Source organism: Emys orbicularis, chromosome 4, assembly GCF_028017835.1.
Source record: "Emys orbicularis isolate rEmyOrb1 chromosome 4, rEmyOrb1.hap1, whole genome shotgun sequence".
Classification (NCBI taxonomy): Eukaryota; Metazoa; Chordata; order Testudines; family Emydidae; genus Emys; species Emys orbicularis.
The window spans coordinates 31,915,970-31,941,843 of record NC_088686.1 but is presented as its reverse complement, the minus strand read 5'-3'; the positions used below and the strand labels follow the sequence as shown (position 1 = coordinate 31,941,843).

Genomic DNA, 25,874 nt, shown 5'->3' with positions numbered 1-25,874 from the left:
GCTACTAAGAATGTTATGCAACTGTTACACAATAGTACGAAGAGCCTTAAGTACAGCTCTTTAAAGCTCTGGGTCATTTTGTGTGAGCCAAGGGAATCAGTACATTCTGCATAGACACTTACGCTACTGCTGTGATAGCTGAGCACCTGCTCAAAAATGCAGAGACCATGCACAACTGCAGTTTTAATGTAAATACCCCTTTTTAATTAAAAACCTCAACCCCCTCACAAATTACCAAGCTGAAAGGAGCTTGGTAGAGAAAAATGTAGGAACTGTAGTGGAGTATGGAGGACTAGGTAAGCATTAGAGAAACCAACAACAACAACAACATTAAAATCAGATGTAATAACACACTTCTGTTTATTACCTATGTATTTGGAATAAAATGTTAACATAAAGGTATATATTAAAATGTCAACATAGCAAGAAGGGAACATGACCAGTTATGTTTTAAACAAGGCTCAGTGTCTGAAGACAACCATAACTAATTTTAAACACTACTAATTCTCCTCTTTAGAGAAGACTTTGTAATAAATTGTGGCTTTCAAAATGTTGGAACATTCCTTGCCCTTCTCCTTCCCTCCCCCATTAGTAGTGCTGACCAGGACTGCATGAAGCAACAGATACTCAGCACTGCTGCTTACAATACTTTTGTTATCATGAAAGGAGATGCATCGGACATATTAAAATAGAGAGATTACAGAAAGATCAGTGAAGGCCAGATCCTGTTCTCACTGAAGTCAGCAGGCCAAATTGATCAGACATAAATCAGTACTATAACCTAGGATGAGTTGGGCCCCATGGGAATTTTGCAATTGACATCAACAGGAGCAGGATTCAATATTTGTCTCCTAACGGTGAGGATCCAGGGCTAAAATATTAAAATCTTGTTTTAGTTGTTTTCTGGAGCTGGTGAAAAAAGTGGAAATACACACACAAAATCGTTGCATTCTCCCCCATTTGTTTTTTGTTCAAACGTCAATGAAAATTTGCTGAAATTTGAAAAGTTTCAGCCAACAATATAGCTGGCCTTTCCAGTTTTTTCACATTTCATGAAAATCCTCCCCCGCATCAAACTGTAAACAAACATTACAGGACTGTCTTTACAAGGTGTGTGTTCTTCCATTAGGTTATTTTCTCTGGCCCTCAGCTGTTCCTTCCCACAGCCTCTCTCTCCTCTAAGAAGAGCATATTCCAAAAATATTCTCATTCAAATCCAAATATGCAAACCCATCATGTGTGAGTGGATTTGAAGTTAACCAATAGGGTAAACTCATTTTGTCTGTCTATATAGAGTAGCAGACAGTGTCTGTGCACTCTGTATAGGTAGCGAATAAAGAATTGGTAAGGGATGAGTGATCGTGTAAATACGTATTTACAGATTTATTTTTTAACATTCCAAAAGTTACAGGAGCGCAAAAAGGTTGTGGGTTTTAGATGTCTGTATATTATACATGCAGCTTATTTATCAAATTAAAGCCCAGAGTGAAAATTATTATTCTTCATAAACAGCTATGTGAAGATATGGAATGAAAAGAAGCTAGGTTTAGCTATGGTGTGCCAAGGTGGCACCACAAAAAATAAATAAATATTGGTGCCATTTGCACTGAAGATAAACCTCAAATTGTTACTCTTCAGATTCTTATAGCTGTACTAAAATTCTCTCTCACTTTCGGCCTACCTCTTAAATAAAACCCGAGTCCTATGGTGTGCTATGTTCTAATGAACATTTTATAAGCACAGCTATATCAGTAAATATTTGCTTGTTCCACAGTACAGGTTAGTCTGGCTTTCGAAAAATGTAAGTAAACACTACAGCATCGTTGATTAGATAGGAAGTGGTTTATGGTTTTAAAAAATACAAATGAAGAAATTTATCCACAAATACTGGCCCCAATCCCAGGCCTTGCTCTGGCCACTTTTCCCCATTCCACCAGCACAAAGCAGCCCTAAAGCAAACAGATCCAGCCCCTGAAGTACCTCGCCTGCATAGGGAGATCCTTGGGTGGCACAGAGTAGCCATAGTAACTCTTACAGCACTATTCCACTCCCTGTGTCAAAATAGCAGAGGCAGCTGGGAGGAAAAAGAGGGTCTGTGCCCCACCACTATCCCTGGCTGCTGTAATGGCCCTTTGTGGCTGCTGCCAACTGGCACAAGGCAGAGCAGTCTTTGGGCTCTGACTACTGCTTGGAGTGACCCCAGGATCCCTGTGCGTTCCCCACTCCTTAGCTGTGCTAAGTGCTCCAAGGCCACAGCTGAGGCTCTACCCCCCTGAAGTTTGCTCATTTGTAGAGATGTTCATTTCATTCCGTTCAAATGGAGTCAATACTCATGCGACCCCCTCGATCTTAATGAATGGTCCCCAAAAGGGAAGTACGTACGTGGGCAGACTCCCACTGATGTCAATGTGAGCCTGCCCAACTAAAGGCTTCACATGTAGACCCAAGACAGAGAACAATGGGGAAAAAATCAGAATCAAGTTTCTGCTTTCAGAGACTTGATACCAACATTGTTACAGAATCTGCAAGGGAAAAAAAAATGTTTGTTGCCTCTTTTACTTAAAAAAGTAGAGGGGGGGGAAAAAAAAAGGCCTAAAAGGGGTTTATTTATTTTTTAAATTCTGCTGCTTTTGTGTTGTCTTTGAAATATCAGGAATATCATGTCTTCATTTCCCTGGTTTTGTGACAGTCTCAGGAGGATGGGAAAATTCTCAACCCTTAATGGAAGTGTTGTGATGTTGCATCTTTTCTCCTGTTTATTCAGGAGTTACTTAGAAAAAATGCGTCTGACGAAGTGGGTATTCACCCACGAAAGCTTATGCTGCAATACATCTGTTAGTCTATAAGGTGCCACAGGACACTCTGTTGCTTTTTAGAAAAAATAGTTATAAACAGTCTGAACAAACAACACTTTCCCTTTTAGTCTGATTTCATTTGCTTGGTATCAAAGATATAATCCTGCCAGTTCTCCAGTCATCTATAGACATTTCCAGGGGAGATGAGAACTGCGTTTCTATTGTTACTTAAAAAGTTCAGAGAAATCCTTTTGGAAAAAACCCAAAACAAAACCAAAAATACACACAAAACCCCTTTCAAGCCTTCTATAAAGAAGTTTAAAATGCAAAAGGACATGAGTTCAATTCCACACACCCCCTTTTAAAATAGGCTTTAAATTTACATAAACACTATATTATATAATCCTTCTTGGAAAAACTACAGCAACAACAGTTCACTTCTCAAGGTGGTGTTTTACTTCAGTGTACAGTTTCACTAATTCCCACCTGTTATCATACCAGTATTTTGCCAGCAGTACTCTGTGAAAGCTCTGATCCCTTTTCCTTTTGGCTTATTCCAGTTAACAATATGTGATGCAAGTCCAGACTCCCTGAAACATTCAAGTAGACAGTATTTTCCCTCTTCTTATCTGTATTAGTTCATTTTAGGAGTGCAAGAGTTTCTTGTAGCAAGTCCATATCAGTACTGAATTGATCTCTGACATCTTCAGGATGGATTTATGTTATGCCATTTAATGACTACCTTTTCGGGGTTTGCGATTGTATCTCTCCACTGATCTGCTGCTTCACTACTATTGCTATTAGAGCTTAGCCAGACCTGTGGTAAGAAAAGAAAAAAAACAAAACACCACAGCTGAGTTGTCATACAGATCACATTACTGGCAGCCTCAGCCAATCCCCTCAACATTACTTCTAACCAGTGCATACATATAATGAAAGCTAGCATGTATTGCAGAGTATAATAAAAATCTGTCAAAGTTAGTATGGTCTGGCCCAGGGCTGGGAGCACAGGGTGTTAAAACACTCAGTTCAATTTCTGTCCCGGACAGTGACTAGGAGTTTGGTGGACTCATCATAGGCAACATACATATCTCCACTGTGCAACACACAGCCAGTTGAGCATCGTTTGCGATCTCTGAATTCCATGGGTGCTGCAAGTCAACACTCAGGGGGAGTCTCAGAACTCATTAGGACTCGGAATGGCTCTACAGAACTTGCACAATGCATTTAAATTCACAATTAAAAAACAGATATGGCCTAACTGTGCATTCCACTGAACTTAATGGACTTCTTGCCCGAATGACCAGGTGAGTGAGGTAATCTCTTTTATTGGACCAACTTCTGGTGGTGATGAAAGACTAAGAGACAAGCTTTCAAGCTACACAGAGCTCTTCTTCAGGTCTGGGAAAGGAACTCAGCAAGTCTCAACTAAAGGCAAGGTGGAACAGATTGTTTAGCATAAGTGGTTAACACATAGTCTAAAAGGCCATTCCAGGTGAAGTGGCCAGAACAACATTTGAAGGAATGTGCCCATACCATGTATAATCATGCGAGAAAAATCAGTTTGTCAGCAGTGCTCAAGTAATAGACGGCAGATACAAACTGAGGAAATAAAGTGCAGAGAAAAGGAGGAAGTTTCGGTCTAATCATTTCCCTCCCACACCCCCGCCCTTCCATTAACAAAAGTTATTGGGACAAACAGAACTCTATCAATATTTATGAAGGCTTTTCATTCTTTTCTCCGTGCTTCAGAGGACCAATCTTGCTAATACAAATCCCAATGATTAAAATGTGATTTTTTGTCAAAATACACTATGCATGCACAATCTTGGCTCTCAGGGCAGTCAGTGGGAATTTTGCCAGCCAGAGGACTGAAGGATTGGGTCACCAAATAAAGATCACCAAATAAATTCCTTTATGCATTAAAATAGTCATGCTTATGATCAAAGACATACCTACAAACAGCACAGTCTAAGCTTTAAGTTGTCTTCTGAGAATGTCATCCAATTAAATATCACGTTCTCTAAAGAATGAAGTTACTGGATTCAGCTATATTCATCTTTTTCCAGCTCTACAGCCAATTGCTCGCAGTACATTTTCCCTATGGCCATGTTTTGTGTCTGCCTGTGTTATATAGCAATGTCTGCCTGTTTCAGCCTAAACCAGACTTTCCAAATCAGCTCTAAAGAGCAGAGGTAGTGCACTTTTCTTTTTCTTCAACCCCCCCCCCCCCAGTTTTATTATTAAAAGCAGCCCCACAAATCAAGATGAAGTGACAAAGCTTGATAACTGCAGCATCATGTTGGTATTGGAGTAAATACACGTTGTTATTTACTCCAAATTAAAATAGCTAGAAAGCACAAGCCTATTTTTTCCTTTTTTAGTATAGTTTTACTAACAGGATCACAATGAGATCCAGCACAAGTGTGGAATGCTGCTCTATCCAGCATGGAGAAGCTCACCTTACGATCACTCATGCTAGGATATGGCCTCCATAGCACTTACAGCTCTCCAGTAACTGTGCACGTTTCTAATATCATAAGCACAAGGTATATTGATACAATGGTATACGGATACAATGGTAAGTTACATGTTTACTGTGATAAAGAGCATAGGACCTCAGTGGGATGTGGACATTATAAAGGTAGTGAGGCTCTCAAAAACCCCCAGACATTTTGGGGTTCTAAAATTTAGGTGCATGTGTTATTTTATGGCTCTCAGAGAGACAACTACCACTACCTAGCATTGAGGGCTCTGGAACAGATCAGACAGCACTGAGAGTGGGTTATCAAGACCGACCTGTGGTCCACTAGAGAAAGAATGGAGGACAGAAGAGACAGGAAGTTGGGAGAGGAGATTTTAAAAAGCCAAACTAAAAACTCTTGGTTAGTAAAATAAATGTAGCCACACGGTACTTTCAGGAAGATGCAATGGAAACCACCAACTTTACCATAAAAGAAAATATTGCATTCCCCTCAAGCATTTTATCTAACAGACAAACAAATATCATTATGAGGTTCAAGATAACAACGGAATTGTGATTAGGTCTTGTGTACTCAGAACTGTGCTAGTTTCAACATCCATTGCAATAGATTCCTGAGCTTCCTGTTTCCCTTTCAGGTACTTGAGAGGGAAGCAAAGGTAACATTTAATGTTCTAATGGTAGGGGACGGGAGGGGAGGCAGTCATTTAAGCTCTTGACATTTCCTTCTCTGCATACTTGCCTGAGCACTGCAAGCTGATACACCCTCTTTTTGTAGAAGCTATTCAGAGCTGCAGTGCTCCTGTGAATGCCAGATTTGCTTTACTTTAGAAAGTCTAAGGGCTGGTCTACACTAACCCCCCCACTTCGGACTAAGGTACGCAAATTCAGCTACGTTAATAACGTAGCTGAATTCGAAGTACCTTAGTCCGAAGTTACCGCGGTCCAGACGCGGCAGGAAGGCTCCCCCGTCGATGCTGCGTACTCCGCTCGCCGAGCTGGAGTACCAGCGTCGAAGGCGAGCACTTCCGGGATCGATCCGGGGCACTTCCGGGATCGATCCGGGATCGATTTATCGCGTCTTAACCAGACGCGATAAATCGAACTCAGAAAATCGATTGCTTACATCCGGACCCGGATGTAAGTGAAGACGTACCCTAAGCTATTGTCTACACTACCGACCTTACAGTGGCACAGCTGCGCTGCTGTAAGATCTCCTGTGTAAATGCTCTATGCCAGTGGGAGAGAGCTCTCCCATGAGCTTAATTAAACCACCCGTAATGAGCGACGGTAGCTATGTTGGCGGGAGAGCGTCTCCAGCCGACATAGCGCTGTTCACACCGGCACTTTTGTCAGTGAAACTTTTGTGGGTTAGGAGGGTGTTTTTTTCCCCACACCTCTGACTGACAAAAGATCGACAAAGCTTTAGTCAGTTAGGTATTCAGCAAGGAGGAGTGAGTGAGTGAGTGGTATTTCACATGGTGGGACTCTGGGGGAAGAATAATCAATCAATGAGCCCAATCCTGTGAGGTACAAAGTGCATTCTGAGGGGCAATGAGCACCCTCAACTACCACTGCATGGGCACTGTAGGAGCACAGCACCACTCAGGAGATGCTCAGTTCCTTGTAGGACAGGGCCCAAAGCTGCTACTGGCTGTTTATTGAACTAAAATGGTCGACATTCAGAGATTACATAACTTAGTAGCTAAGCAGTGATCCTGGTGAGTAAATTTTTAACCTCTGGATTTATGCTAGTTACCAGTGGTTGGGGGTGGGAAAGAATAAAAACCAACCTGTCCCAGGAAGTGTTTTCTTCTCACTGAGGTCCTGCTGTAGAGTTTGATGAGAAAATTAATTCCTTGTTCATTCGGGCTAACTGGAAAAATCATCGTTTCGCCCCACTTCACTTGGCCATTGGTGGGTTTCAATAGACGAGTCTTTTTCTTATAAATCAACCCTTCTGTACTAAACATTGAAACCTTCACAAAGAAATCTAGGATAAAGGAAAAATGTGTGACACGCAAAGGGGTTAGTGCACTAAAATCTGACAAGAGCCATGTGTGTAGTTTATATTCTAATAATTACCTAAAAGCTGGGCCAATTGTGTTCATATTTACTTAAACATTGCAATAACCATACAATAGCTTTCATTAAAATCACACATGCCTAATACATTCCATAACATTGAACTGATTAACACAGAATCCAAATGGCAAGGGCAGGCTAATGCTCTTGCATGTCAGAATTAATATTAGGACAAAAGAAAACCCCAAACATACCAACATAGCATCAAACCAAACAACAAATTTAATCTAGTCTGACATCTATGGAAACGAATCTTGGCAATGGAAATCTACTGTGCTATGTAATATTAGCTCGAGGTTTGTGCGGAATGCTATGAATTGCCAGGTCATTCAAGCAGTACTCTACCTGTTACAAATGCTTCTAGACAGGAGGTATGAGACAGCTGATGTACTTACTTAAAGAGAGCGGTGTGGATGAGCTTGGGAGGCTTTGGGCTTCAAGAATCTGTAACTGAATCCTGCTGTTTATTGCTTGAAAACAGGTTCCTATTTGAAGTTCTGCTTTGCACACCTATAAAAATAAGAATGTTGCTTTAATATCTGGATTAAGTTGCATATAAACTCATGAAACACATGAATTTACTTATATGGATATTGAAATAGAAACCAGATTTATTCCACATGCACCCAAAACGTGCTTTGGTGACCCTTTCCTCATGCATTTCTGTATACTGAGGTATAGACAGATAAATATCACTTTATTCCATAAATACCCTGACACTTACCCAATGTGATTATGGATGACCAGAGGCTTTGGAGTTTTACTATGTAAAATGTATTTGTTCCATAAATAAACATAGTGTAAATGTAATAAGATCTCTGAGTTTAATGAACACTACACAAATGAAATGCTCAGGACAAACTTTAAGACCTGTTGGAGTATCTTAGAAAGCTCTATAAAAAATAATGCTTATGATTATACATTATTTCCAGTATCTCTCTCCCTATTTTGAATTATTAGGATGGAACTTCATGAACACAATCTGGAAGCAAAATTTAGATTTTTGTAACCAGGCAAGCCTCAGGAGTTGGCTCTTTGTGGGGCTGCTTGTGTTTAAGAGTTCATCTGAATCCTACCACTAATTATTTAATGCTCTCTGATGTCACACACAGAGGATTATAGATTCAGGTGAAGAATGAGGAGCATTTATGGTTATTCAATAACAATATCTACACATGGCAAGTATCATTTACATTGGAACATTACGGATTTATTCAGATGCAGTTTGCTTCCAAATTCATTAATTCAAATTTGATTTATAGAAAGTATTAGCATCTGCGCACATTTTCATGGCAAACATATTAGGGGGAAAACCCCACAACGAAAATTAAGATGATCCTGCTGTTGTGACACACGCAGTTCTGTAACAACTGCCATACTGTGGGTGTGTCACTGCACTGGGCTTGGGAATAGACAGTAAAACAAACCTTTTATTACATTTCTCAAAAGATAGCTTTACTGTAGTTTCTGATTTAGTTGGTCCTATAAATTAACCCAGGTTATTATTCTTTCCTGTAACACTTAGCAACCACCTGCTGTTTATTGCTCAGTTAACTGCCTGAATTATTGCTCCAGAGCATGCAGCTTGAATACAAACACAGTTAAATGGTTAAAACATCAATAAAGAGCAAGTAATACTACTTAGTACTTTTAATCCATAAGAATTCAGGCCGTCTACTTTGTGTGAACAATAAAGATCTGAGGGCTGAGAATTTGTCATTGGTCAAAAATTTCCCCAGTTGCCACAGTGTGTGTTCTGTGTAACAGCTGGTTGCAGCCCTTCGCCCCAGAAGCAGCTGAGTTTCAGGAGCTTAGTTATAAAGTGTACAGTTGTAAAGTCTTTTGGAATGAAATACAAAGTGCAGGAAGATATTAATTATAACACTCATATTTCCAGAATTAACCTTACACTTGTGATTTTACTTTTCTTCCCATTAATTTTCAGCTCTCTTTCTAGTGTATGTGATAACACTAGCTACCATGGTGTATGGTGCATAACTAGCGATCAGTCACTTACTGAAACTTTGGAAGGAGGCATTATATCCAACCAATGATCGGATTCCTGTGAATTGAGCTCTCGTAGTGGCAGGGCACACTCTCCGATTGTTTTCTTCCGGGGAGTCGGAGTTTGGATTTTAAACACTAGTCTTACAGTCTGCAGAATTTGCAATTTGATAGTAAACACAAAGGTTTCCATGAATTCAATGTCCTAGAAGAAAGGACACATATGTAATACAACAGTACAATCAAAACAATGAAGAGCCCTATACAGCATGAAACCCAGGGGGGAAAATGTTTTAAGTCTTACAAAAGGTGTAATTGGAAATATTCTTAGGCTGTCTTCATTGCCTATAGAGGTGTGTTTTTATATCTAGATAACTAACATGGACTAGCTATCTCGGGTGAAATCCTAGTAGAGAGAACGCTCTGTACTTTTTACTGCAGTGTAACTAGGCAAGGTCAACTGCACAGGAGAGACCAATCGTGTGATACACTGCAGTAAAAACTACGTTCACCAAGTCTCACTGTAAAATTCTAGGAGACAATTAAAACTCCTTGGTTATCTCATTGTAAAAACACACCTTTTTTGGCAGTGAAGACATAGCCTTACAAAGTTCTCAGTCAGGACATTCTCTGCCTGGTGCTGATTGGCTGTTTGCACCAACCCCTCCCACCCTCTCTCATTCTTTTCACTTCAGCCTCAATCCACCTGCCCTCCACACTCCCCTCTCTGCCCCACCTGTCTTTACCATCTCTGATGACTTTCTATATAGCTAATCCCCTCCTTACCAACCCCCCAAAAGGAATTCAACAACAAAACCAAACAAAAAAATTGTGGCACCAACATGGGTGTTTACAAACCATTCCTCTGCTTGTATGTTACACCTCTGGCTCCTTCTGGGTGTCTGACCTCTCTTTTAAACTATGAATCCTTCAGGACAGGGACTACCTACTACTCTGCCTATCCAGTACCCAGCACAGTGGGGTCCCATTCTCAGTTGGCCTCTAGACAGTACCACAACATATCATTATGCTCTCACAGAAGTCAGTAGGAGTTTGGGGATTGGCTTCCACAAAGTAGGCCCCTAACTTTAGGATTTCTATCCCCTTTGCACAAGCAAGGTGAATCTAGGCCTGTCTTTTTCCCATTTAGCCCTCCTGACAGGTCGAAGTGGACGCTCAGTCATTAATCAGCCAGTAGGACCCCGACACATGAGAAATGCAGAGTAAAATTTAAGGCACCAAATGATACAGTCCCCAATTCATATTTGTACAAAGAAGCAGAGAGAAGGGAACTCAGAAAAAGGGTTAAATTGCACATTTCTCTAGAAGGGTTGGGAGGATCTAGACGTGTTGGGTAACATTTCAGACTGTGCCACTTTCTCCCTTCACGCCCAATTTTAATAATCAAATATCACCAAAGATAGTCATGGTGAGAGAGGCAAGCTTTTGAGCTTACACAGAGCACTTCTTCAGGTCTGGGGAAAGTACTCAGTGTCACAGCTACATATAAGGTGGAACAGATTGTTTAACATAAGTAGTTAACACATATTTCAAGGGAGCATTCCAGGTGAAGTAGCCCGTTAACACACCTCCAATCATAAGGGAGAAAGGAAGGGGGTGGGAAGGAACGTGGGGTAGGGGGGAGTTGCTAGTGGATTATAGGTTGTTGTAATAAGCCCTAAATCCAGCATCTCTGTTCAGTTCATGATTTTTAGTGTCTAGCAGAGTTATGAATTTAAGTTCCAAGTCTCATCTTTTGAAAGTGGTGTGCAGGTTTCCTTTGTGCTTGTCTCTCTCACCAACAGAAGTTGGTCCAATAAAATACTCCTGGGGGAATTCTGCGCCAAAAAATCAAAAATTCTGCTCACAATATTTTAAAATTCTGCATATTTCATTTGTCAAACTAACGCAATATAATCACGCCGGTTTCAATTATTTTGGTAATTTATTTAAACTACAATACAATGGATGGAGAATGGGAGGAAATCCCCAAACCTCCTTGGCGTAATAGTAATGTAGCTAGGTTTGACCCTTTACTTCTAATTATTAGTCAACAAATATATGCAGCCACATGCTCAGTGTTACATCATAGGCAACTGAAGAGCAAGTGAGGGCTAGGCAATCAAACTCACAATTTATATTGGCTACTGACCATCTCCAGAAAGGTCAGTAGCAAACAGTTCATGGAGCACATTTTGATAGGAAATTTTTTCAGTACAAAAATTTAGACCAGTTCTAATCAATAAAAGCACCATAAGCATTTATAAGGCCATACTATCCTTTACAATAAGGCTCCTTTACACCACTCTGGCAATGTAAAGGAGCCTTATAACTTTTACACCTGTTTTATACTCTTGGGGGAATTCACTAAGAAGGAAGGCTGCTACATTCTGCTCTGCCTGAGGGGATAGAGCCTACCCCATCCCTACGTCCCCCACACCTACCCCTCCACATGGAGTGTGCCGCAATAGCAAGCACTCTCTCACACACATGACTGCCCAGCCTCCTTCCCTCCTCCCCGGTGGTGGTTTACGTCTCCACCGGCTGCTCTAGGTGCCTGAACCGATGTGCCTGCACTGCCGGGGAAGGGTACATGACTACTCTTGTGGCTTCCCTTTGCTTCCCTGTCAGAAGTCATTTTTCTGCATGGAAGCAAAGAAATCTGCGGATAACAAGAATTCTGCATGTGCGCAGTGGCACAGAATTCTCCCAGGAGTAAATAAAAGCTATTACCTCACCCACCTTCTCTCTCTAATATCCTAGGACTGACATGGCTACGACAACACTGCCTACGAAGATAATCAGGTCTTGCTCCTCCACTTCCCCCCAATACTAGTTCATATTTTCCAAAGTGTACTGTTAATTGAGCAGGGCCTCAACAACTCTGCTGTTTTTCAGCATTTTCTACACCTGCAAAAAGCGGGTGGGTGAAAGAGAGAGGAATGGCGAGAGAAACAAGATTTGTCCCTTTTTTTAAACTTCTTAGAAGCCTATAGTGATAATTTCCTGACACTAAACAATTCTTATGGAAAATCTGGTGCAAAGAAAATGAATGAAGTAGAAACAGGATCAAAATAATTTACGTTTGCAGAAAAAAATGTATTGATGTTTTTCTGCCACCACTTACATTGGAACCTTCTTTGGCTGAAGATTTGAACTGCACTGGCTTAGGCAACATCAGAATTCCTTTGACAGAAATATAAGGATTTTCTCCACAACTAGAAGGCCAGCTCAGATCTTTGCACTACGACATTGAAAACAGAGAGTCACTTTAGATAGCATAAGCCCCTAGCTTTAGGCTAACACAGAAGCATGCATTCTTGTTTACTGTATGGCATAAGGAAAAAGCTTCAGGATATATTTTTAAGGTAAATCAGAGCACGTGTGATGTCCATGTTGCTTTAGAATTTAATTTTTGAAGTATTTGATAATCAATTTCTGCAGCAAGGTAGAATAGTTATCCAGGAAACTTTAGTGAATTAATTATATGGCATTACAGTAGTAGTCAGTCAGGAAAATACCCCTGAGGCACTGTGTATTGTTCCATGCAAAGTTGCAGGGACCCTGGCTATTCAAAATTCCACTACCGCAAAATCATTCACAGTTAATGGAATTGTGTAAACACTTGCTGCACACGCAAACAGAAAAGCCACAAGAAGTTACATCCCAAAATATACCGGTGTTGTGGTTTTGCCACTGAAGTACTGGCAGAATTAAACATAGCTTTGCTCTTGAAATAAGATGCAGTGAAGCAATCACACAGGGCCTGATTCTGCCACTCTTGCACACTACCTTACTCCACAAGCAGTCATACTATCCAGCATGACTAACCATGGCTAAGGCTACGTTTTAGGTATTTTTAGTAAAAGTCACAGGCAGTAAACTAAAAGTCACGGCCCGTGATCTGTCCATGACGTGTACTATATACCTCTGACTAAATCTTGGGGGGAGGATGGGAAGGGGGCAGGGATTAGTGATTAAAACAGTAAGAATCCAGGAGGAGACGACATCTTGAAAGCAGCATGTAAAGGTGTATCACAGTTAGGCCAAACGGAGGGTATATTTTGATACTTCAGTTTTGAGATTGTTTTACAGAAGCAAAGAGTCCAATCTAGCTGGGAGAACGGATACCACAGATTACTAAGTACACCTCTACCCCGATATAACGCGGCCCGATATAACATGAATTCGGATATAACGCAGTAAAGCAGCGCTCCGGGGGGGCGGGGCTGTGCACTCCGGCGGATCAAAGCAAGTTCGATACAACGCGGTTTCACCTATAACGCAGTAAGATTTTTTGGCTCCCAAGGACAGCATTATATCAGGGTAGAGGTGTACAATAAAGTCGCCATTTGAGTCAGTTATATAAGCCCAGCAATATTCTCTTACATGCAAGATTGTGATCCAGATCTGTTCTGCAGAAGGAACATAACACAGTTTCACATTCATTCTTCCAAAGTCTCGTTCATCACCTGATAACGTAATGGTATCTGGGGAAAAAGCCAACAAGTCTTTTTAAAAGCCTTGCAATATCTTAGAGCCCATTCTGAAAAGCTGGGACGCTGTTCAGTTTTGTGACCCGCATATTTTAAAGCTCTCTCAAACTGAGTTTGAAATATCTCAGCTCAGATTTTAAGGCCAGGAGGGACCAATAGAGCTTCAATTGGACCCCCTGTATAATACAGGGCATTAAATGTCACCCATTCGCTCTGTATTTAGCCTAATAATGTATATTTGATTAAAACATATCCTCCAGAAATGCATCCAGTATTGATTTGAAACCATCAAGAGATGGAGACTCCACCACTTATCTTGGGAGTCTGTACCAGTGGTTAACCACCTTCACTGTTAAATCTGTGCCTTATTTCTAACTTGAATTTGTCTAGCTTCTGCTTTCAGCCATTGGTTCTTGTTATGCCTTTTTCTGCTAGGCTAAAGAGACATTTACTAGCTGGTATTTTCTCCCCATCAATGTACTTATACATAAGGCTAAGATTTTTGTCTCAAAAATATTTTTAGTGAAAAAGTCATGGACAGGTCACAGGTAATAAAGACAAATTCACAGAAGTCCATGACCTGCTGCTGACTTTTATTAAAAATATCTGTGACAAAATGGGGAGGTAGAAGGCTCCAGCACCCATCGCTGCTGGGGCTCTGGGGTCCCCCACTTTTCACGGTGGCCAGGGAGCTGCGCGTGGGGGGCCCCCCGGTTGACAGCTCCAGCCCCACCACCCAAGGACTGCAGTCACAGAGGTCTCTGGAAATCAGGGATTCAGTGACTTCTGCAACCTCCATGACAAAATTGCAGCCTTTAATTACACTGTAATTAAATCACTTCTCAATCTTTTACATAAACTAAACAAATTGGGCTCTCACTATAAAGGCATTTTCTCCAGTCCTCAAATCATTTCTGTGGCTCTTTTCTGCACCCTCTCCAGGTTTTCACCATCCTTTTTCAAAATGTTTACACCAGAACTGTATGCAGTATTCCACTATCCGTCTCAATAATAACAGTGGTATTGGATTGCAAGTTTCTCCATTAGAAAAGAAGGAGAAAGGACCAGAGCTATTACCATACTTCCCTTTCCCCCTCCCCCACACAGAGTTAACAAGCCAGTTAATTAGGATATTAGTCAACTCAGGGTGGGATTTTCCTGAGCACTGAAACTTGTGCTCCTATGGGTATATCTATACTGTATATCACAGGGTGCAACTACAGCTTGAGCTGACATACCCGAGTTAGCTTTAATCTAGCTAACTCAGATCCTGGAGCAGTGAAACTGTGGCAACACATGCTTCAACAGAGGCTGTACAAGCACGCCTGGACCTCTGGGTAATTACTCACGGGGCTAGCCCAGGCTGAAGCTTGTGCTGCCACAGCTTCGCCGATCTAGCTAGCTTTAATCACACAAGCTGCAATTACGGCATCTCCATATCTTGGGTCACTAAGGTGCTCTTAAAAATCCCATGTTCAATCTCTTTCAATAGGAAAGCTGCAGATGGAGGACTGAGTAAAGTAGGCATCTTACACGTCAAGTTACAAACTACCCACCAATTGTTTTGCTCCTCAATACCAGTCCATAAAATCACTGTCTGCAGTAATACAGTGTAATATTTTAGATAGCACCGTGTGAAGGAAATTATTCCATTGCTGGTTTCAAAAAACAAACAATTATTACCCAGGCTCCTGTTACTGCCTTGCGAATCCTTCTTCGAGGAGGTACTACTGGGTACACTGGAGACTGAATCATATCTCTGCAAAGAAAATGGCTCTTTAGTCAGAGCAGTGAGTGTGACAAAGAGCCCAGCAAGTTCTGATCATAAAAGATGGGACACACTGATAATTGGGAAGATGTAAATTGAAGTTCTCTCATTCCTTACTAACCCCTTGAAGCTGGTAGTGCAGAATTCCTTGGTGGTGGGATTTAACATAAAATGCATTCACAGTTAGCATTGATTTTTTTTCCCCCTACTGATGCATGAAGGTTCTGTCCTATTTGCATAAATGGGAGTTAGTAAGATCTTTATTTCCTGCTGCACCAATGGAAAACTAACCCCTTACATCACCCCACTGTCCAGTTTTATATTTTGCAAGGGAAGTGCAAAACAGGGAACCACAGTTGCTTATACTTTTCTGATAACCAACTGACTCAAATGTCCCAACTATACTGTGGGGAAGAAGGGAGGGATTAGGAAAGAACCTAGTGAAATTATTTACGATTTTGAACTTTTTCCTCAAGCTCTTCCACTGCACATCAGAATGGCCCTTAAATGTTTACTCTTGAAATGTGATGGTATCAGGCACAGGTACAAAAGAAAATGAGTTCTGGGTGTAGCCTAAATTATTAAAAACTCACCTGGATGACACGATGGGGTGGATTTGTGAGATCAAACAGCGAATGGCTTAAACCAGGTGATCCAGGAAGTGTGCTACTCCTTAAATCACAAACTGAAACAGAAAGGAACAAACATATTTACTTTGAACAGCAGGAACAACTAACATGTTTACTGGCAGGAAAAGAAAAGAAGAGAAAGTAGTTCTTAGTAAATGCCAGATTCAAAGCCAAGTTAATGTTTGTCCATCCCTAAACTTGCTTATTTCATCCAGTCTCGAGCCAAACAATTATAAGTTTGAAAACATTCATAACCATTTAGGTGCATATGGATGTTCTGCATGGTAGAGCACACACACATGTACTCCAGAGCCAGACCCAAATCACTGCATTTTTTAATATATTAACTACAGAGTTACACATTGTAACTGCAAAGGGCATGAAAAATAACTTTCGTAGGGATATTAATTACAGCATATAATACACTTTGCTACAAAACAAAGTCTAGGTTAGTGACAGTTCATACCTGGAGCGGGAAAAAAACTTGTCTGTGGCTTTTGCTGAACAAGTTAAAATAACCCTTAAAAGATAGTTCATTAAAAGTGCCTAGGGGGTGGGACCAATCATGAAAAATTGCAACACTGTTTCCATTTTGAAAGGTTAAGACCCAGCTCCCTTTCATTTTTAAAAATCAGCATTTTTACCAAAAAGGGGTACTGAAAATGGAGTTTTGATTGAGTCAGTGATTTATGAATTTTGTTTTGGGGAGGGAAAAAAAGCCCATTGCTGGATGAGAAAGAGCCGGTCATCGTTTTTCAAATGAAAAGCTATTTATAACTTAAGAATAAATCACGAAGAAAGAGACATAAGGAAATGAGAATTTCCAAAAGTTTTTGCAGCTTTTATTTTACTGTTAAATTCAAGAAGCCATTAGGTGCTCAGCAAATCCAGTCAGGCTACGTGCACAAGGGTGCACAGTTCACACTGTAAGCAATAAGGAAGTGCAAGAGTTAAGGTTTCAGCAGCAAAGTTGACACTGCTGCATTACACACAATTTTATAAGATCAAACTGCAATATACAGAACTACATATATAACCAGAAAAAGGGAAATGATAGATGCCTTAGAAATACCTATGTGCCAAATACCAAACTGACATCCTCTTCTGCCTCCTTATTTCTTCATGCGCTTCTCTCTCCTCAATGGCAGGAAGTAGCATTGCTTATGGAATGTCTTAGGAAAGAGATGGGTCTTATCTTTAGAGCTGGTCAGGCTTGGGGTTCAAGCTGACCTCCTTAGTTAAGGTTTTCCACAACAAGGGTCTCATCACCAAGAGTGCTTTGTCTTCTGCACCAAGGAGTCTTATCCTTGGCTGTGCCTGCTGCAGTCTCTCTGTAGGTCATAGTTGTGTTGCTGGGTCACAGATGGGAAACTGGTCTCAACTGTCCAGTTCCTAGTGAGTTTTGTAGATTAGAATTAGGACTATAAAGTCAGTCTGGAGGCCATAGTGGCACAGAGAACCAGTGAGGTAATTTATCATTAACCTTTCTTGCTAAATGAGCAGACTGCTGCATAGTGCAGTTTTCATGTTGCATCTACATTTAACTTCAGGTAGATCGAGTTGCAATAGTTTAACTGGGAGGTGACAAAAGTGTATTATATCACAATAGCAAGGTCCTCATTTGAGAGCTGGCTAGCTGGAGATGGTTGAAGACAGTACTCATCACTGTTGGCATCTTTTTTTGCCCAGAAGCCATGCAGAGTGGCTGTGCACCAGCCAAATACCCCAACATTGATAACAGAAAATACACCTTAACATGGGTGAGTTACTGTCACTGTTTTTCAGAAGCTTTTCAACTCCATCCCAACGTCACTGTTCAAGAGGCCTGAAAATACCTCTAACTCCACCATGTTGACTAATCTCCAATTTTAAACCTACTAGAAGGCCACTTGCCACACTGGTTTCCTTACTGCCTGGTCTGTATTTTCCAGTATTTCAAGAGATTTCCATTATTCGCAGTTCAAAAGGAGGACACAATGAAAATGTGGATGTTGTCGTTTTCAGTTGCCTCCTCACTACCTCCCAAAGGAAATAATCAATTTTGCTTAGTATGAGCGGTCATGACAGAGTAATGCTCTTCCCGAGAGGGAGAAAGAGAGGCAAAAAGGAAAAAATAGTTCTGACTTGGCTTGGAGGAGGGAGGAGAAAGCAGTAACAGTATTCAGATACATTTTAGTGAAGATCTGTGGGTCTGGGATCACTTCCAAATTATCTTTCTTTGTTTGCAAGAGAGAGACAGGACTTCTGGTCTGTTTACAAAATCTTATACAGAAATACTGTGTTACAGAAACATGCAAGCCTTGAAACATAGTTTTGATGTAATGGAAGCAAATGAGCGGAGGCAAGCCCATAACTTGATTTAATACAAGGTGAAAATATATTTACTGAAATATAATCCATATGCAAAACAGAGGAACTCTCAGACTATTGGGAAACTGTTATCCAATTGTTTACTCTTCTAGCTAAAGAAAAGGATTACAAATCAGTTGGAAGTTTTGAAGATGGCATATTTACAGTATGTTTCTAGTACAGCTGGTTGACATTTTTCAGATGAATAGACTGACAAAAAAGAGTGGCTTTTTCCAAAACAAAAAATGTTCACAAAAAATTGGTAACCACAACTTAAAATTTTGTGAAATTTCATTTTATAAAAAACAAAAATTTTGATTAACCCATTTTCAAAACTGCTTATTTTGAACCCTATGAAATGAAAAAAATAAATAAATCAAAAATAAATTCTCTTCTACATTTTTTAAACCAGTTCTAGTTTTAAGTTCACAAGCATGCAACACAGTGGCACTTCTACATGCTGCAGCACAGCAGGCTTAGGAGAGTACCAGCTAGATTTTGAAAGAGGTGACAGAAACTTGCAAAGGAAAAGTGTATATAAAGTCATTAATAATGCAGTTCTCATGTTTCATCTATACATAAACTTCAGGTAGATCGAGTTGCAATAGTTTAACGGGGAGGTGACAAAGTGGGATATCACAATAGCAAGGTCCTCATTTGAGAAGAAGGGCAGAGTCTCCTGGTTAGCTGGAAATGGTTAATGACAGTACTCATCACTGTTGGCATCTTTTATTGGGGCAATGTCTGTTAGTGAAAGGGAGAAGTTTTCAGGCTTACATAGAGCTCTTCTTCAGCTCTGTGTAAGCTCGAAAGCTTGTCTCTTTCACCAACAGAAGTTGCTCCAATAATAAATAGTCTCAACTCTTTCACTTAAGTGTCTAGTGAACAATAGTACTTGCTCTCAGGTTTATTAATATTAAGATCAAGTGTCAAATATTTTCTTAGTGTGTACCAAAGATTGTATATGGGGTCTTTTAGGCTATGAAGAGGAAAGAAGCAAGCAGAGTTGTTGGGAACAAGGAGGAGGAGCCCGTATCGCATGACCAGCTAGTTCTGTGGCCAACAGACCACAGTTTGGGAATTGCTGTATTCAGACATACCTTCCATATTCCCAATGGGTGCTCTCTTCTGCATTTAAACTTTCTGGTCAGAAAGGAAAGAGAACAGGATGAGTTCTTACCTGATCCATATAATCTCACATCTGATTTTTCTGGGAAGCGCCTAGTCAGATCCGGTGAAATATTCTGCTGCCTATAGAATGGATTATACACCACGTCACCATGGGGCCCCTGCTGGTATATATTGGAAAGTTCTGCTTTCCTGTCACCAACAAAGGCTCTGGCAGATCCTGTGAAGCACAACATAAGCCACGTGTAAGAGTCTTAGCAGTTAATGAATGTATTGCCACGGTTCATGAAGCAGGCAACATGCCTTTCAACAGGTTGTGTCAGATTTCAGCACTCTTAGGAATTACTGGCACCAAAATGAAACTGTACATTGAGAAGTCATGCACACACACCCCTTGGAGTTCCTTAATATAAACCTAACCTGATTTATATATAGATAGTTCCAAAGACAGAGAGCAAGACAAATATTCACAGGAAACTGGGCCATGTGTGCAGAGAACCTGTGCTTCCACATTGGCTCTATCCCAGTGGGGCATCTCACTTTGCTATAGTAGCCCCAGAACCTTCAGGAGGGTCTAGGAAGAAGAGAGAATATAGCCTGTGGCTGTGTATACTCTTCGCTTAATTTCAATAGGATACCTATCAGTACAGAGAAGTAAAATGACTTGCCCAAGATCACTCACTCATTGGCTGAGTCAGGAATAGACCATAGAATCCCTGTCTCCCACCTGCATGCTCAGTCCATTAGACCATAGCTGCCCTACTTTTCTTTCCTCTTCTTCTAATGAGTTCAGGCAAAATATTAAGGTCTTGGTAAACAGAACAATAACACAGATTGACATCATTTCATTTTATTTATCTGAAGCCCCCCATCCATTCCTCTAGATGGTGTCAGAATGAATAAAAATAGAGAATAACTAAAAATCCTATATAACAAAAAAATGATCATTCAGGAATTCAAGTGTGATGGAAGCACTAACACCAGAAAGTTAAATTAGTTCAGAGCATTCAGCCATTTAGATGAATATTAATATTAACATATGGGGTCAAAAACTGATATTTCCTTTCGCTAGCTTAGCTTCTCATGTAAGACCACGAGACAAACTGTTGCAAGCCTTGCAAAGAAAATTTGCCAGAGCATAATCACTTTCAGTAAAGATGCAAGCAGCAATTCTGAGAGCATGTCCTGTTTAAAGAAAGGAAAATACACAATCACACATACAGAAAATGGTGTTGCATTAAAAGCAGAGTTTGGACTGTTATGGCTGAAAACCAGGTACTCTAATGGTTCTCTTTAACATACTAGTGCTTTAGTTAGTGTTACATTGTAGTGAAGAAGGAATTGCAGCACATTTCTCTAAATTCAATAAATCTTCCTAAAAAAAGTACAGTTTGCCTTTAACACAAATAGCTTTCACAACTCTTAAAAGCTATTTGTCCTTCCCAAATATAAATATACATTTTCACTGCTATGAATGAACATAATCATTTCAGAAAGACACAGCTTCTTATCTGCTGTAAGAATTATACTTAAGTAGGGAGGGATAGCTGAGTGGTTTGAGCATTGGCTGCTAAACCCAGGGTTGTGAGTTCAATCCTTGAGGGGGCCATTTAGGGATCTGGAGCAAAATCAGTACTTGGTCCTGCTAGCGAAGGCAAGCGGGCTGGACTCAATGACCTTTCAAGGTCCCGTCCAGTTCTATGAGATAGGTATATCTCCATATATTTATTTATATTAAATGCTTACTCATGAGGCATATTTGAGAAGAGACACTTTTCTTATCACCTATAGCACATCTCTGAGCTCTCCAGAAAACAATGATCCCAGATTCCAATGAACAAAAGTCACCTGATAGTAGCATGATGTATAGTTAAAAAAAGTCTAAAGGTCTACACTTTTGCAAAAGCATGATGCTTACAAAATAAGAAATTTGGTTGTTGAACATACAAAGCAATCAAAGCTGAGTAAAAGTATTGTTTTATAGTGGACCATGTATTATTACAACTGAATAATTGAGGTGTTTTCCTGCACACACACACACACACACACACACCCCCACACACCAGTAGCTTCCTGCTTATGCCCAGAGTGGCCCTCAAAAGTGCGGCTAGTCGAAAAGCACTGGTATTCTCTGTTGACAAAACGTCATAGCAACTAGCCATTTTCAAAATACAAAATGTTTTGACAGTGCAACTGTGAAAGATATGATAACCCCATGCAGTATCTTTGGGGACCACTGCATTACATTTATGAATGGTTTATATAGGATTGTGTTCTTCTCCAGTGGCGAGCAAACTTTCCCTTATCGTTAACGGAATCTGTCCACGCCACCCCTCCATTACCGCACAGTCAAGGCTTCCTCAGCAGCCAGCCTGCACTCCTAGGGCAGGACCAATACCTGCCCCTCCCCCCTCGGGTTTCCAGGGTGGAGGAAGGTGCACGTGACGGTCTCTGGGGGCGGAGCCAGCACTGGGCCCAGAGGCTGACAGGAGCAGAAATCGGTGCAACACCCTGACCCACAGGCTGGGTGGCCCGCTGAGGTGAGTCAGGGTGGAGATAGCACTCCCTCCCTGTCCCTGGTGGGGGCTGGTGCAGGCCCCGCCACACAGGGCTAGCCCGAGCTGCCTGGTGCCGCCGCTTGCCCCCCGAATGTTCCTTCATGCCCCACAGTTTGCACACCACTGTTCTACTTCATGGGGGAGGGTTATCACAGCTCCTCCAGGTACAGGGTGAGGAAGGCTGTGATTAAGGCAAGTTGCCAAGACTGAACAGTACCAGAGAGGTACTTCCCCCACATGTGGTTTACATATACTCGTTCAGACTGGGTTCTCCAACAACTAGGAGACAAGTAATGTGCTTTTGGTATAAAAAGCTGAATTTAAACAGACTTCCTGATCCAACAAATAGATCTGCGCTTTCTTCCAATTCTGCTGAAAGGTTGGAAGGCCATTTGCCTACTGAACTCTCCACATGGAAGATGGGCGATTCCTGGCATGTTTAGTAGGTATATAGGACATTTTAAGGTTTTCTCTGTGCGCTTGTGTCATTAAAATTCATATGCTTGCTTTGGAGAGCTGTGTGGTAACTCATAAATGCTGGCCTACACTGGTCATTGTCCTTGGAGAGAAAGCCACAGAGTCACTACTGCTGCCGGGGGGTCTCAGCACCCCATTCCTTACATGGGAAGTTTGGCTGGTGTGGATGTCTTAGGCCTTTTCTGGTCTCCAAGACCTTACAAAACTGCCTTTTCACATTGCTTTTTTGCAGGTAACTTGTTTTCCTCCAGGTGTCCTTCTCTACTCTGAGTGAAGCTTGAGACTTGGGGGCTTTGTTGATTGATGTCAACGTTGAACATTTCTCATCTTGCAGAATGAGTGGGGTCCATACTGTGAAAGTGTTCCTCAAAGCAGCTCTTGTGGAGGGCAAGAGAGCAGTGACTGAGGAAAAGGCAGGAGACTGGGCTTCTGGAGAAATTCTTAATCTCAGAATCTGCCATGAATATTTACAGAAGGGGCGTTCAGCATCTTTGGTTTCTCCAAGATGTAACAATGGCTGAACAGCAGTTTCTGGGACCTATATATTATTATTAACTATTAACTAATTTCTTGATGCATGGATTTTTACTAAGAAGGTTAAAAAAAAAAAAAAAAAAAAGCCTAAATAAAACGCCAAACCCTCATTTTGCTATAATGCCAGGATAAAATTAGTTTAAACATTAGAAACAGAGAGACTGTCTAAAACCAAAATTCCTGGACCTATCTTCAAATTTTGGTTAGGCAGTGAGGTTGGGAAGCATTGGAATCCAAACCAGCATCTGGAGACTGGTCTGATTTACATCGGTTGGGCACAGACTTAATTAAAATATCTAATGAAATGGTGTCATTTTTCTGCTGGGTTTTTTTGGCACTATTTCACCATTGTGATTTTTAATTTACCTTGAATTTCCCCAACGTGCGACGAACTGCCAAGGTTCTTGGGTTGAATGTAAGCTAGTTTAAGCTGAGGGAGCACAAATGGGACCTCCCTGCCATCCGATGGCAGTTTCGCAAGGAGATAATCCTCGGAACAGCCAACTTGACGCTTAACTGACACAGAAGACAATGGAGGTTTCTCCACAATGCTTTGCCTGTTTTCAGCTGCAGCTTCAGATTCCTTCTCCATGGAAACTGTTAAAAAAATAAAGTAATAAGTGCATTCAGTCTGAAGAGATCTTTTGGGTTTAACAGGATCAAGGATTCACAGGGTTTCCTTACTGTCATTGCATATAGGAGCAGCACTGGAAAGTTTACTGATTCTGGAAGCATTTGTCCCAAAATGTGTTGCCACCCAGACTTTATTGTAATAAGCACCTTGCTTTCACTTCAGTTCTTACAAGACTTCACCATACAGTGCATCATGATCCAGTAAGAAAAGTGATTAATACACTATACCAATTGAAAGCTGTGATTACAAGCTTCCAGAAAGTAGAGCGCTGAATTCTAGCCTTTGTTATTTGAGAGAGATAAGACCTTTACATGACCTTGGTGTAACAATGGGTTTTGTTTTTGCTGGTATTCCAGGGCCAAATACAACAAGCAGCAGACTTTGTACAATTGTCATTTTCAGTCTCCGATTAATAATGTTAATCAGCATATGCTAACTTTCAAATCGAGGCTATAGTTTGGATGCTGTAAAATAATTCAAGTTAATCCAAAAGAAGTGGATGATTTAACATTTTATCCCCGGGAAGTGTTATTAATGAAGCTTCTATATCAAAACTATTAACCTGCATGTTTATTATTATGGTGTGGAACTCACAGTCATTCTTTTCCTTCTCCACGTAGAAACACCCTTTGCAGCAGTTCTTTAGGCATTCTTTTGCCATAGCTTCTAATGTTTCAACTTAAGTGAAACACAAACAAGGCTCCAACGCAGAAGTCAACCCTGAAAAAACACACAACATGAGAGTAGCAGAAATTAAAATGCAACACCATTATTTTAAAATTACTGCCACATCACATCCTGAGGCCAACACCACTGACTTCAATGGGAGCAAGAGCAGCAGCATTAGGTTTATCGTATTTTAACTAGTTTTTCTTATACATAAAGCATGGAGGTGGAGAAAAGTATCATAAGATTTGGTGTTTCTAAGGCTGGGACACTGAAGATAAACAAAATGCTTCTTTTCAAGAGTGCAAATGCTCTCCTCACATTCATATGAGCCACTAAGCTCCACAGAGTTTATTAGCATTAGTCAAGTCAGTTACAAGATGTTTCTTTTATCCAACTTCCTTTGTTCACATAGTCCTTTTATTGTCCAATATTTTCACACACAATTTTACATTACTCAGTGTAAATTCCATGTTTTACATATTGACGTGATATTTATGCATGATACCAAAAATTACTTTTTCCATGGAACTACTGCTTTCTCAGGTTGTTTATGTATCAAATGGAAGACCGATTTCATATACAACTGTGTCCGCCACACATACAGAAGAGTGGAAATTGCTGACAGCTTCTAGCAAACTAAGTGGAGAGGAATAAAAGCAAACCTATAACAGTCGGTTAACATTAAAAGTACTTTATGACAGTAATAAATGGCCTCTTATTTAAATGTCTCTTTTACTCATATGCTTATAATCTCTTTTCAGAGAGACAAACAGCTGCACTGCCTCCTGTCCCACATTCTAGCTGCCTTATTATTTACACACATCTCTCAAATGTGCATTTCTTTACAGAAGATAGTGAAGACACAATCCCCTCCCTTTGGAGCTACAAGATGAGGTCAAACAGAACATGGAGACAAGCAGAAGAGGTGGGAAAGACAACAAAGAGAAAAGATGGGAGTTATACGAAAACAGACTTATGGTTGGGTATCTTAGTCACAGGAAATTATGCTGAACATTTTCATGCTCCAGTATAGAGACTACTCCCATGTGTGCTTTGAACAGTTTGGTCTTTTTTTTTTTTTTTTTGGGTATGCAAAGAGACAGCTAGGGAGCACCACACACTTTGATCAAATGATTTTATTGCTAAATGTCAATTCTATTAATAAATACGGTTTCTATTAGATGCCACCCAATATTCCAATAAATTCCTTCTGGAGCCATTGTAAATTGTATACATTTCATCCAAGTAAGAAAAAACACACAGGCA

The 25,874-nt window shown here is 40.6% G+C and overlaps 1 protein-coding gene across 2 annotated transcripts; it reads right to left on the bottom strand.

Moving 5' to 3' along the window:
- Nucleotides 1-3,501: 3,501 nt before the first annotated feature.
- TC2N (tandem C2 domains, nuclear) lies at nt 3,502-24,600 on the bottom strand. 2 transcript variants are annotated; one of them, XM_065404212.1, is made up of 11 exons: nt 24,534-24,600; nt 23,672-23,902; nt 19,789-19,956; nt 16,224-16,315; nt 15,546-15,621; nt 13,756-13,856; nt 12,494-12,610; nt 9,380-9,571; nt 7,758-7,872; nt 7,071-7,270; nt 3,502-3,612 (listed from the first exon to the last, which is right to left on the bottom strand). In XM_065404212.1, the coding sequence occupies exons 1-11, from the start codon at nt 24,598-24,600 to the stop codon at nt 3,502-3,504; spliced, it is 1,470 nt and encodes a 489-aa protein (XP_065260284.1). The 2 variants fall into 2 exon arrangements, with proteins under 2 accessions (XP_065260284.1, XP_065260285.1); XM_065404213.1 differs by lacking the exon at nt 9,380-9,571.
- Between the last annotated feature and the right edge of the window lie 1,274 nt (nt 24,601-25,874).

Coding starts and splice junctions, on each gene's coding strand:
- TC2N (XM_065404212.1), bottom strand. CDS start 24,600: ATGGCAAAAGAATGCCTAAAGAACTGCTGCAAAGGGTGTTTCTACGTG. Junction 23,903..24,533: donor GGAGAAGGAAAAGAATGACT/GTGAGTTCCACA, acceptor TTTTTTTAACAG/TTTCCATGGAGAAGGAATCT. Junction 7,873..9,379: donor TGCCTCCTTCCAAAGTTTCA/GTAAGTGACTGA, acceptor TTATTTTTATAG/GTGTGCAAAGCAGAACTTCA.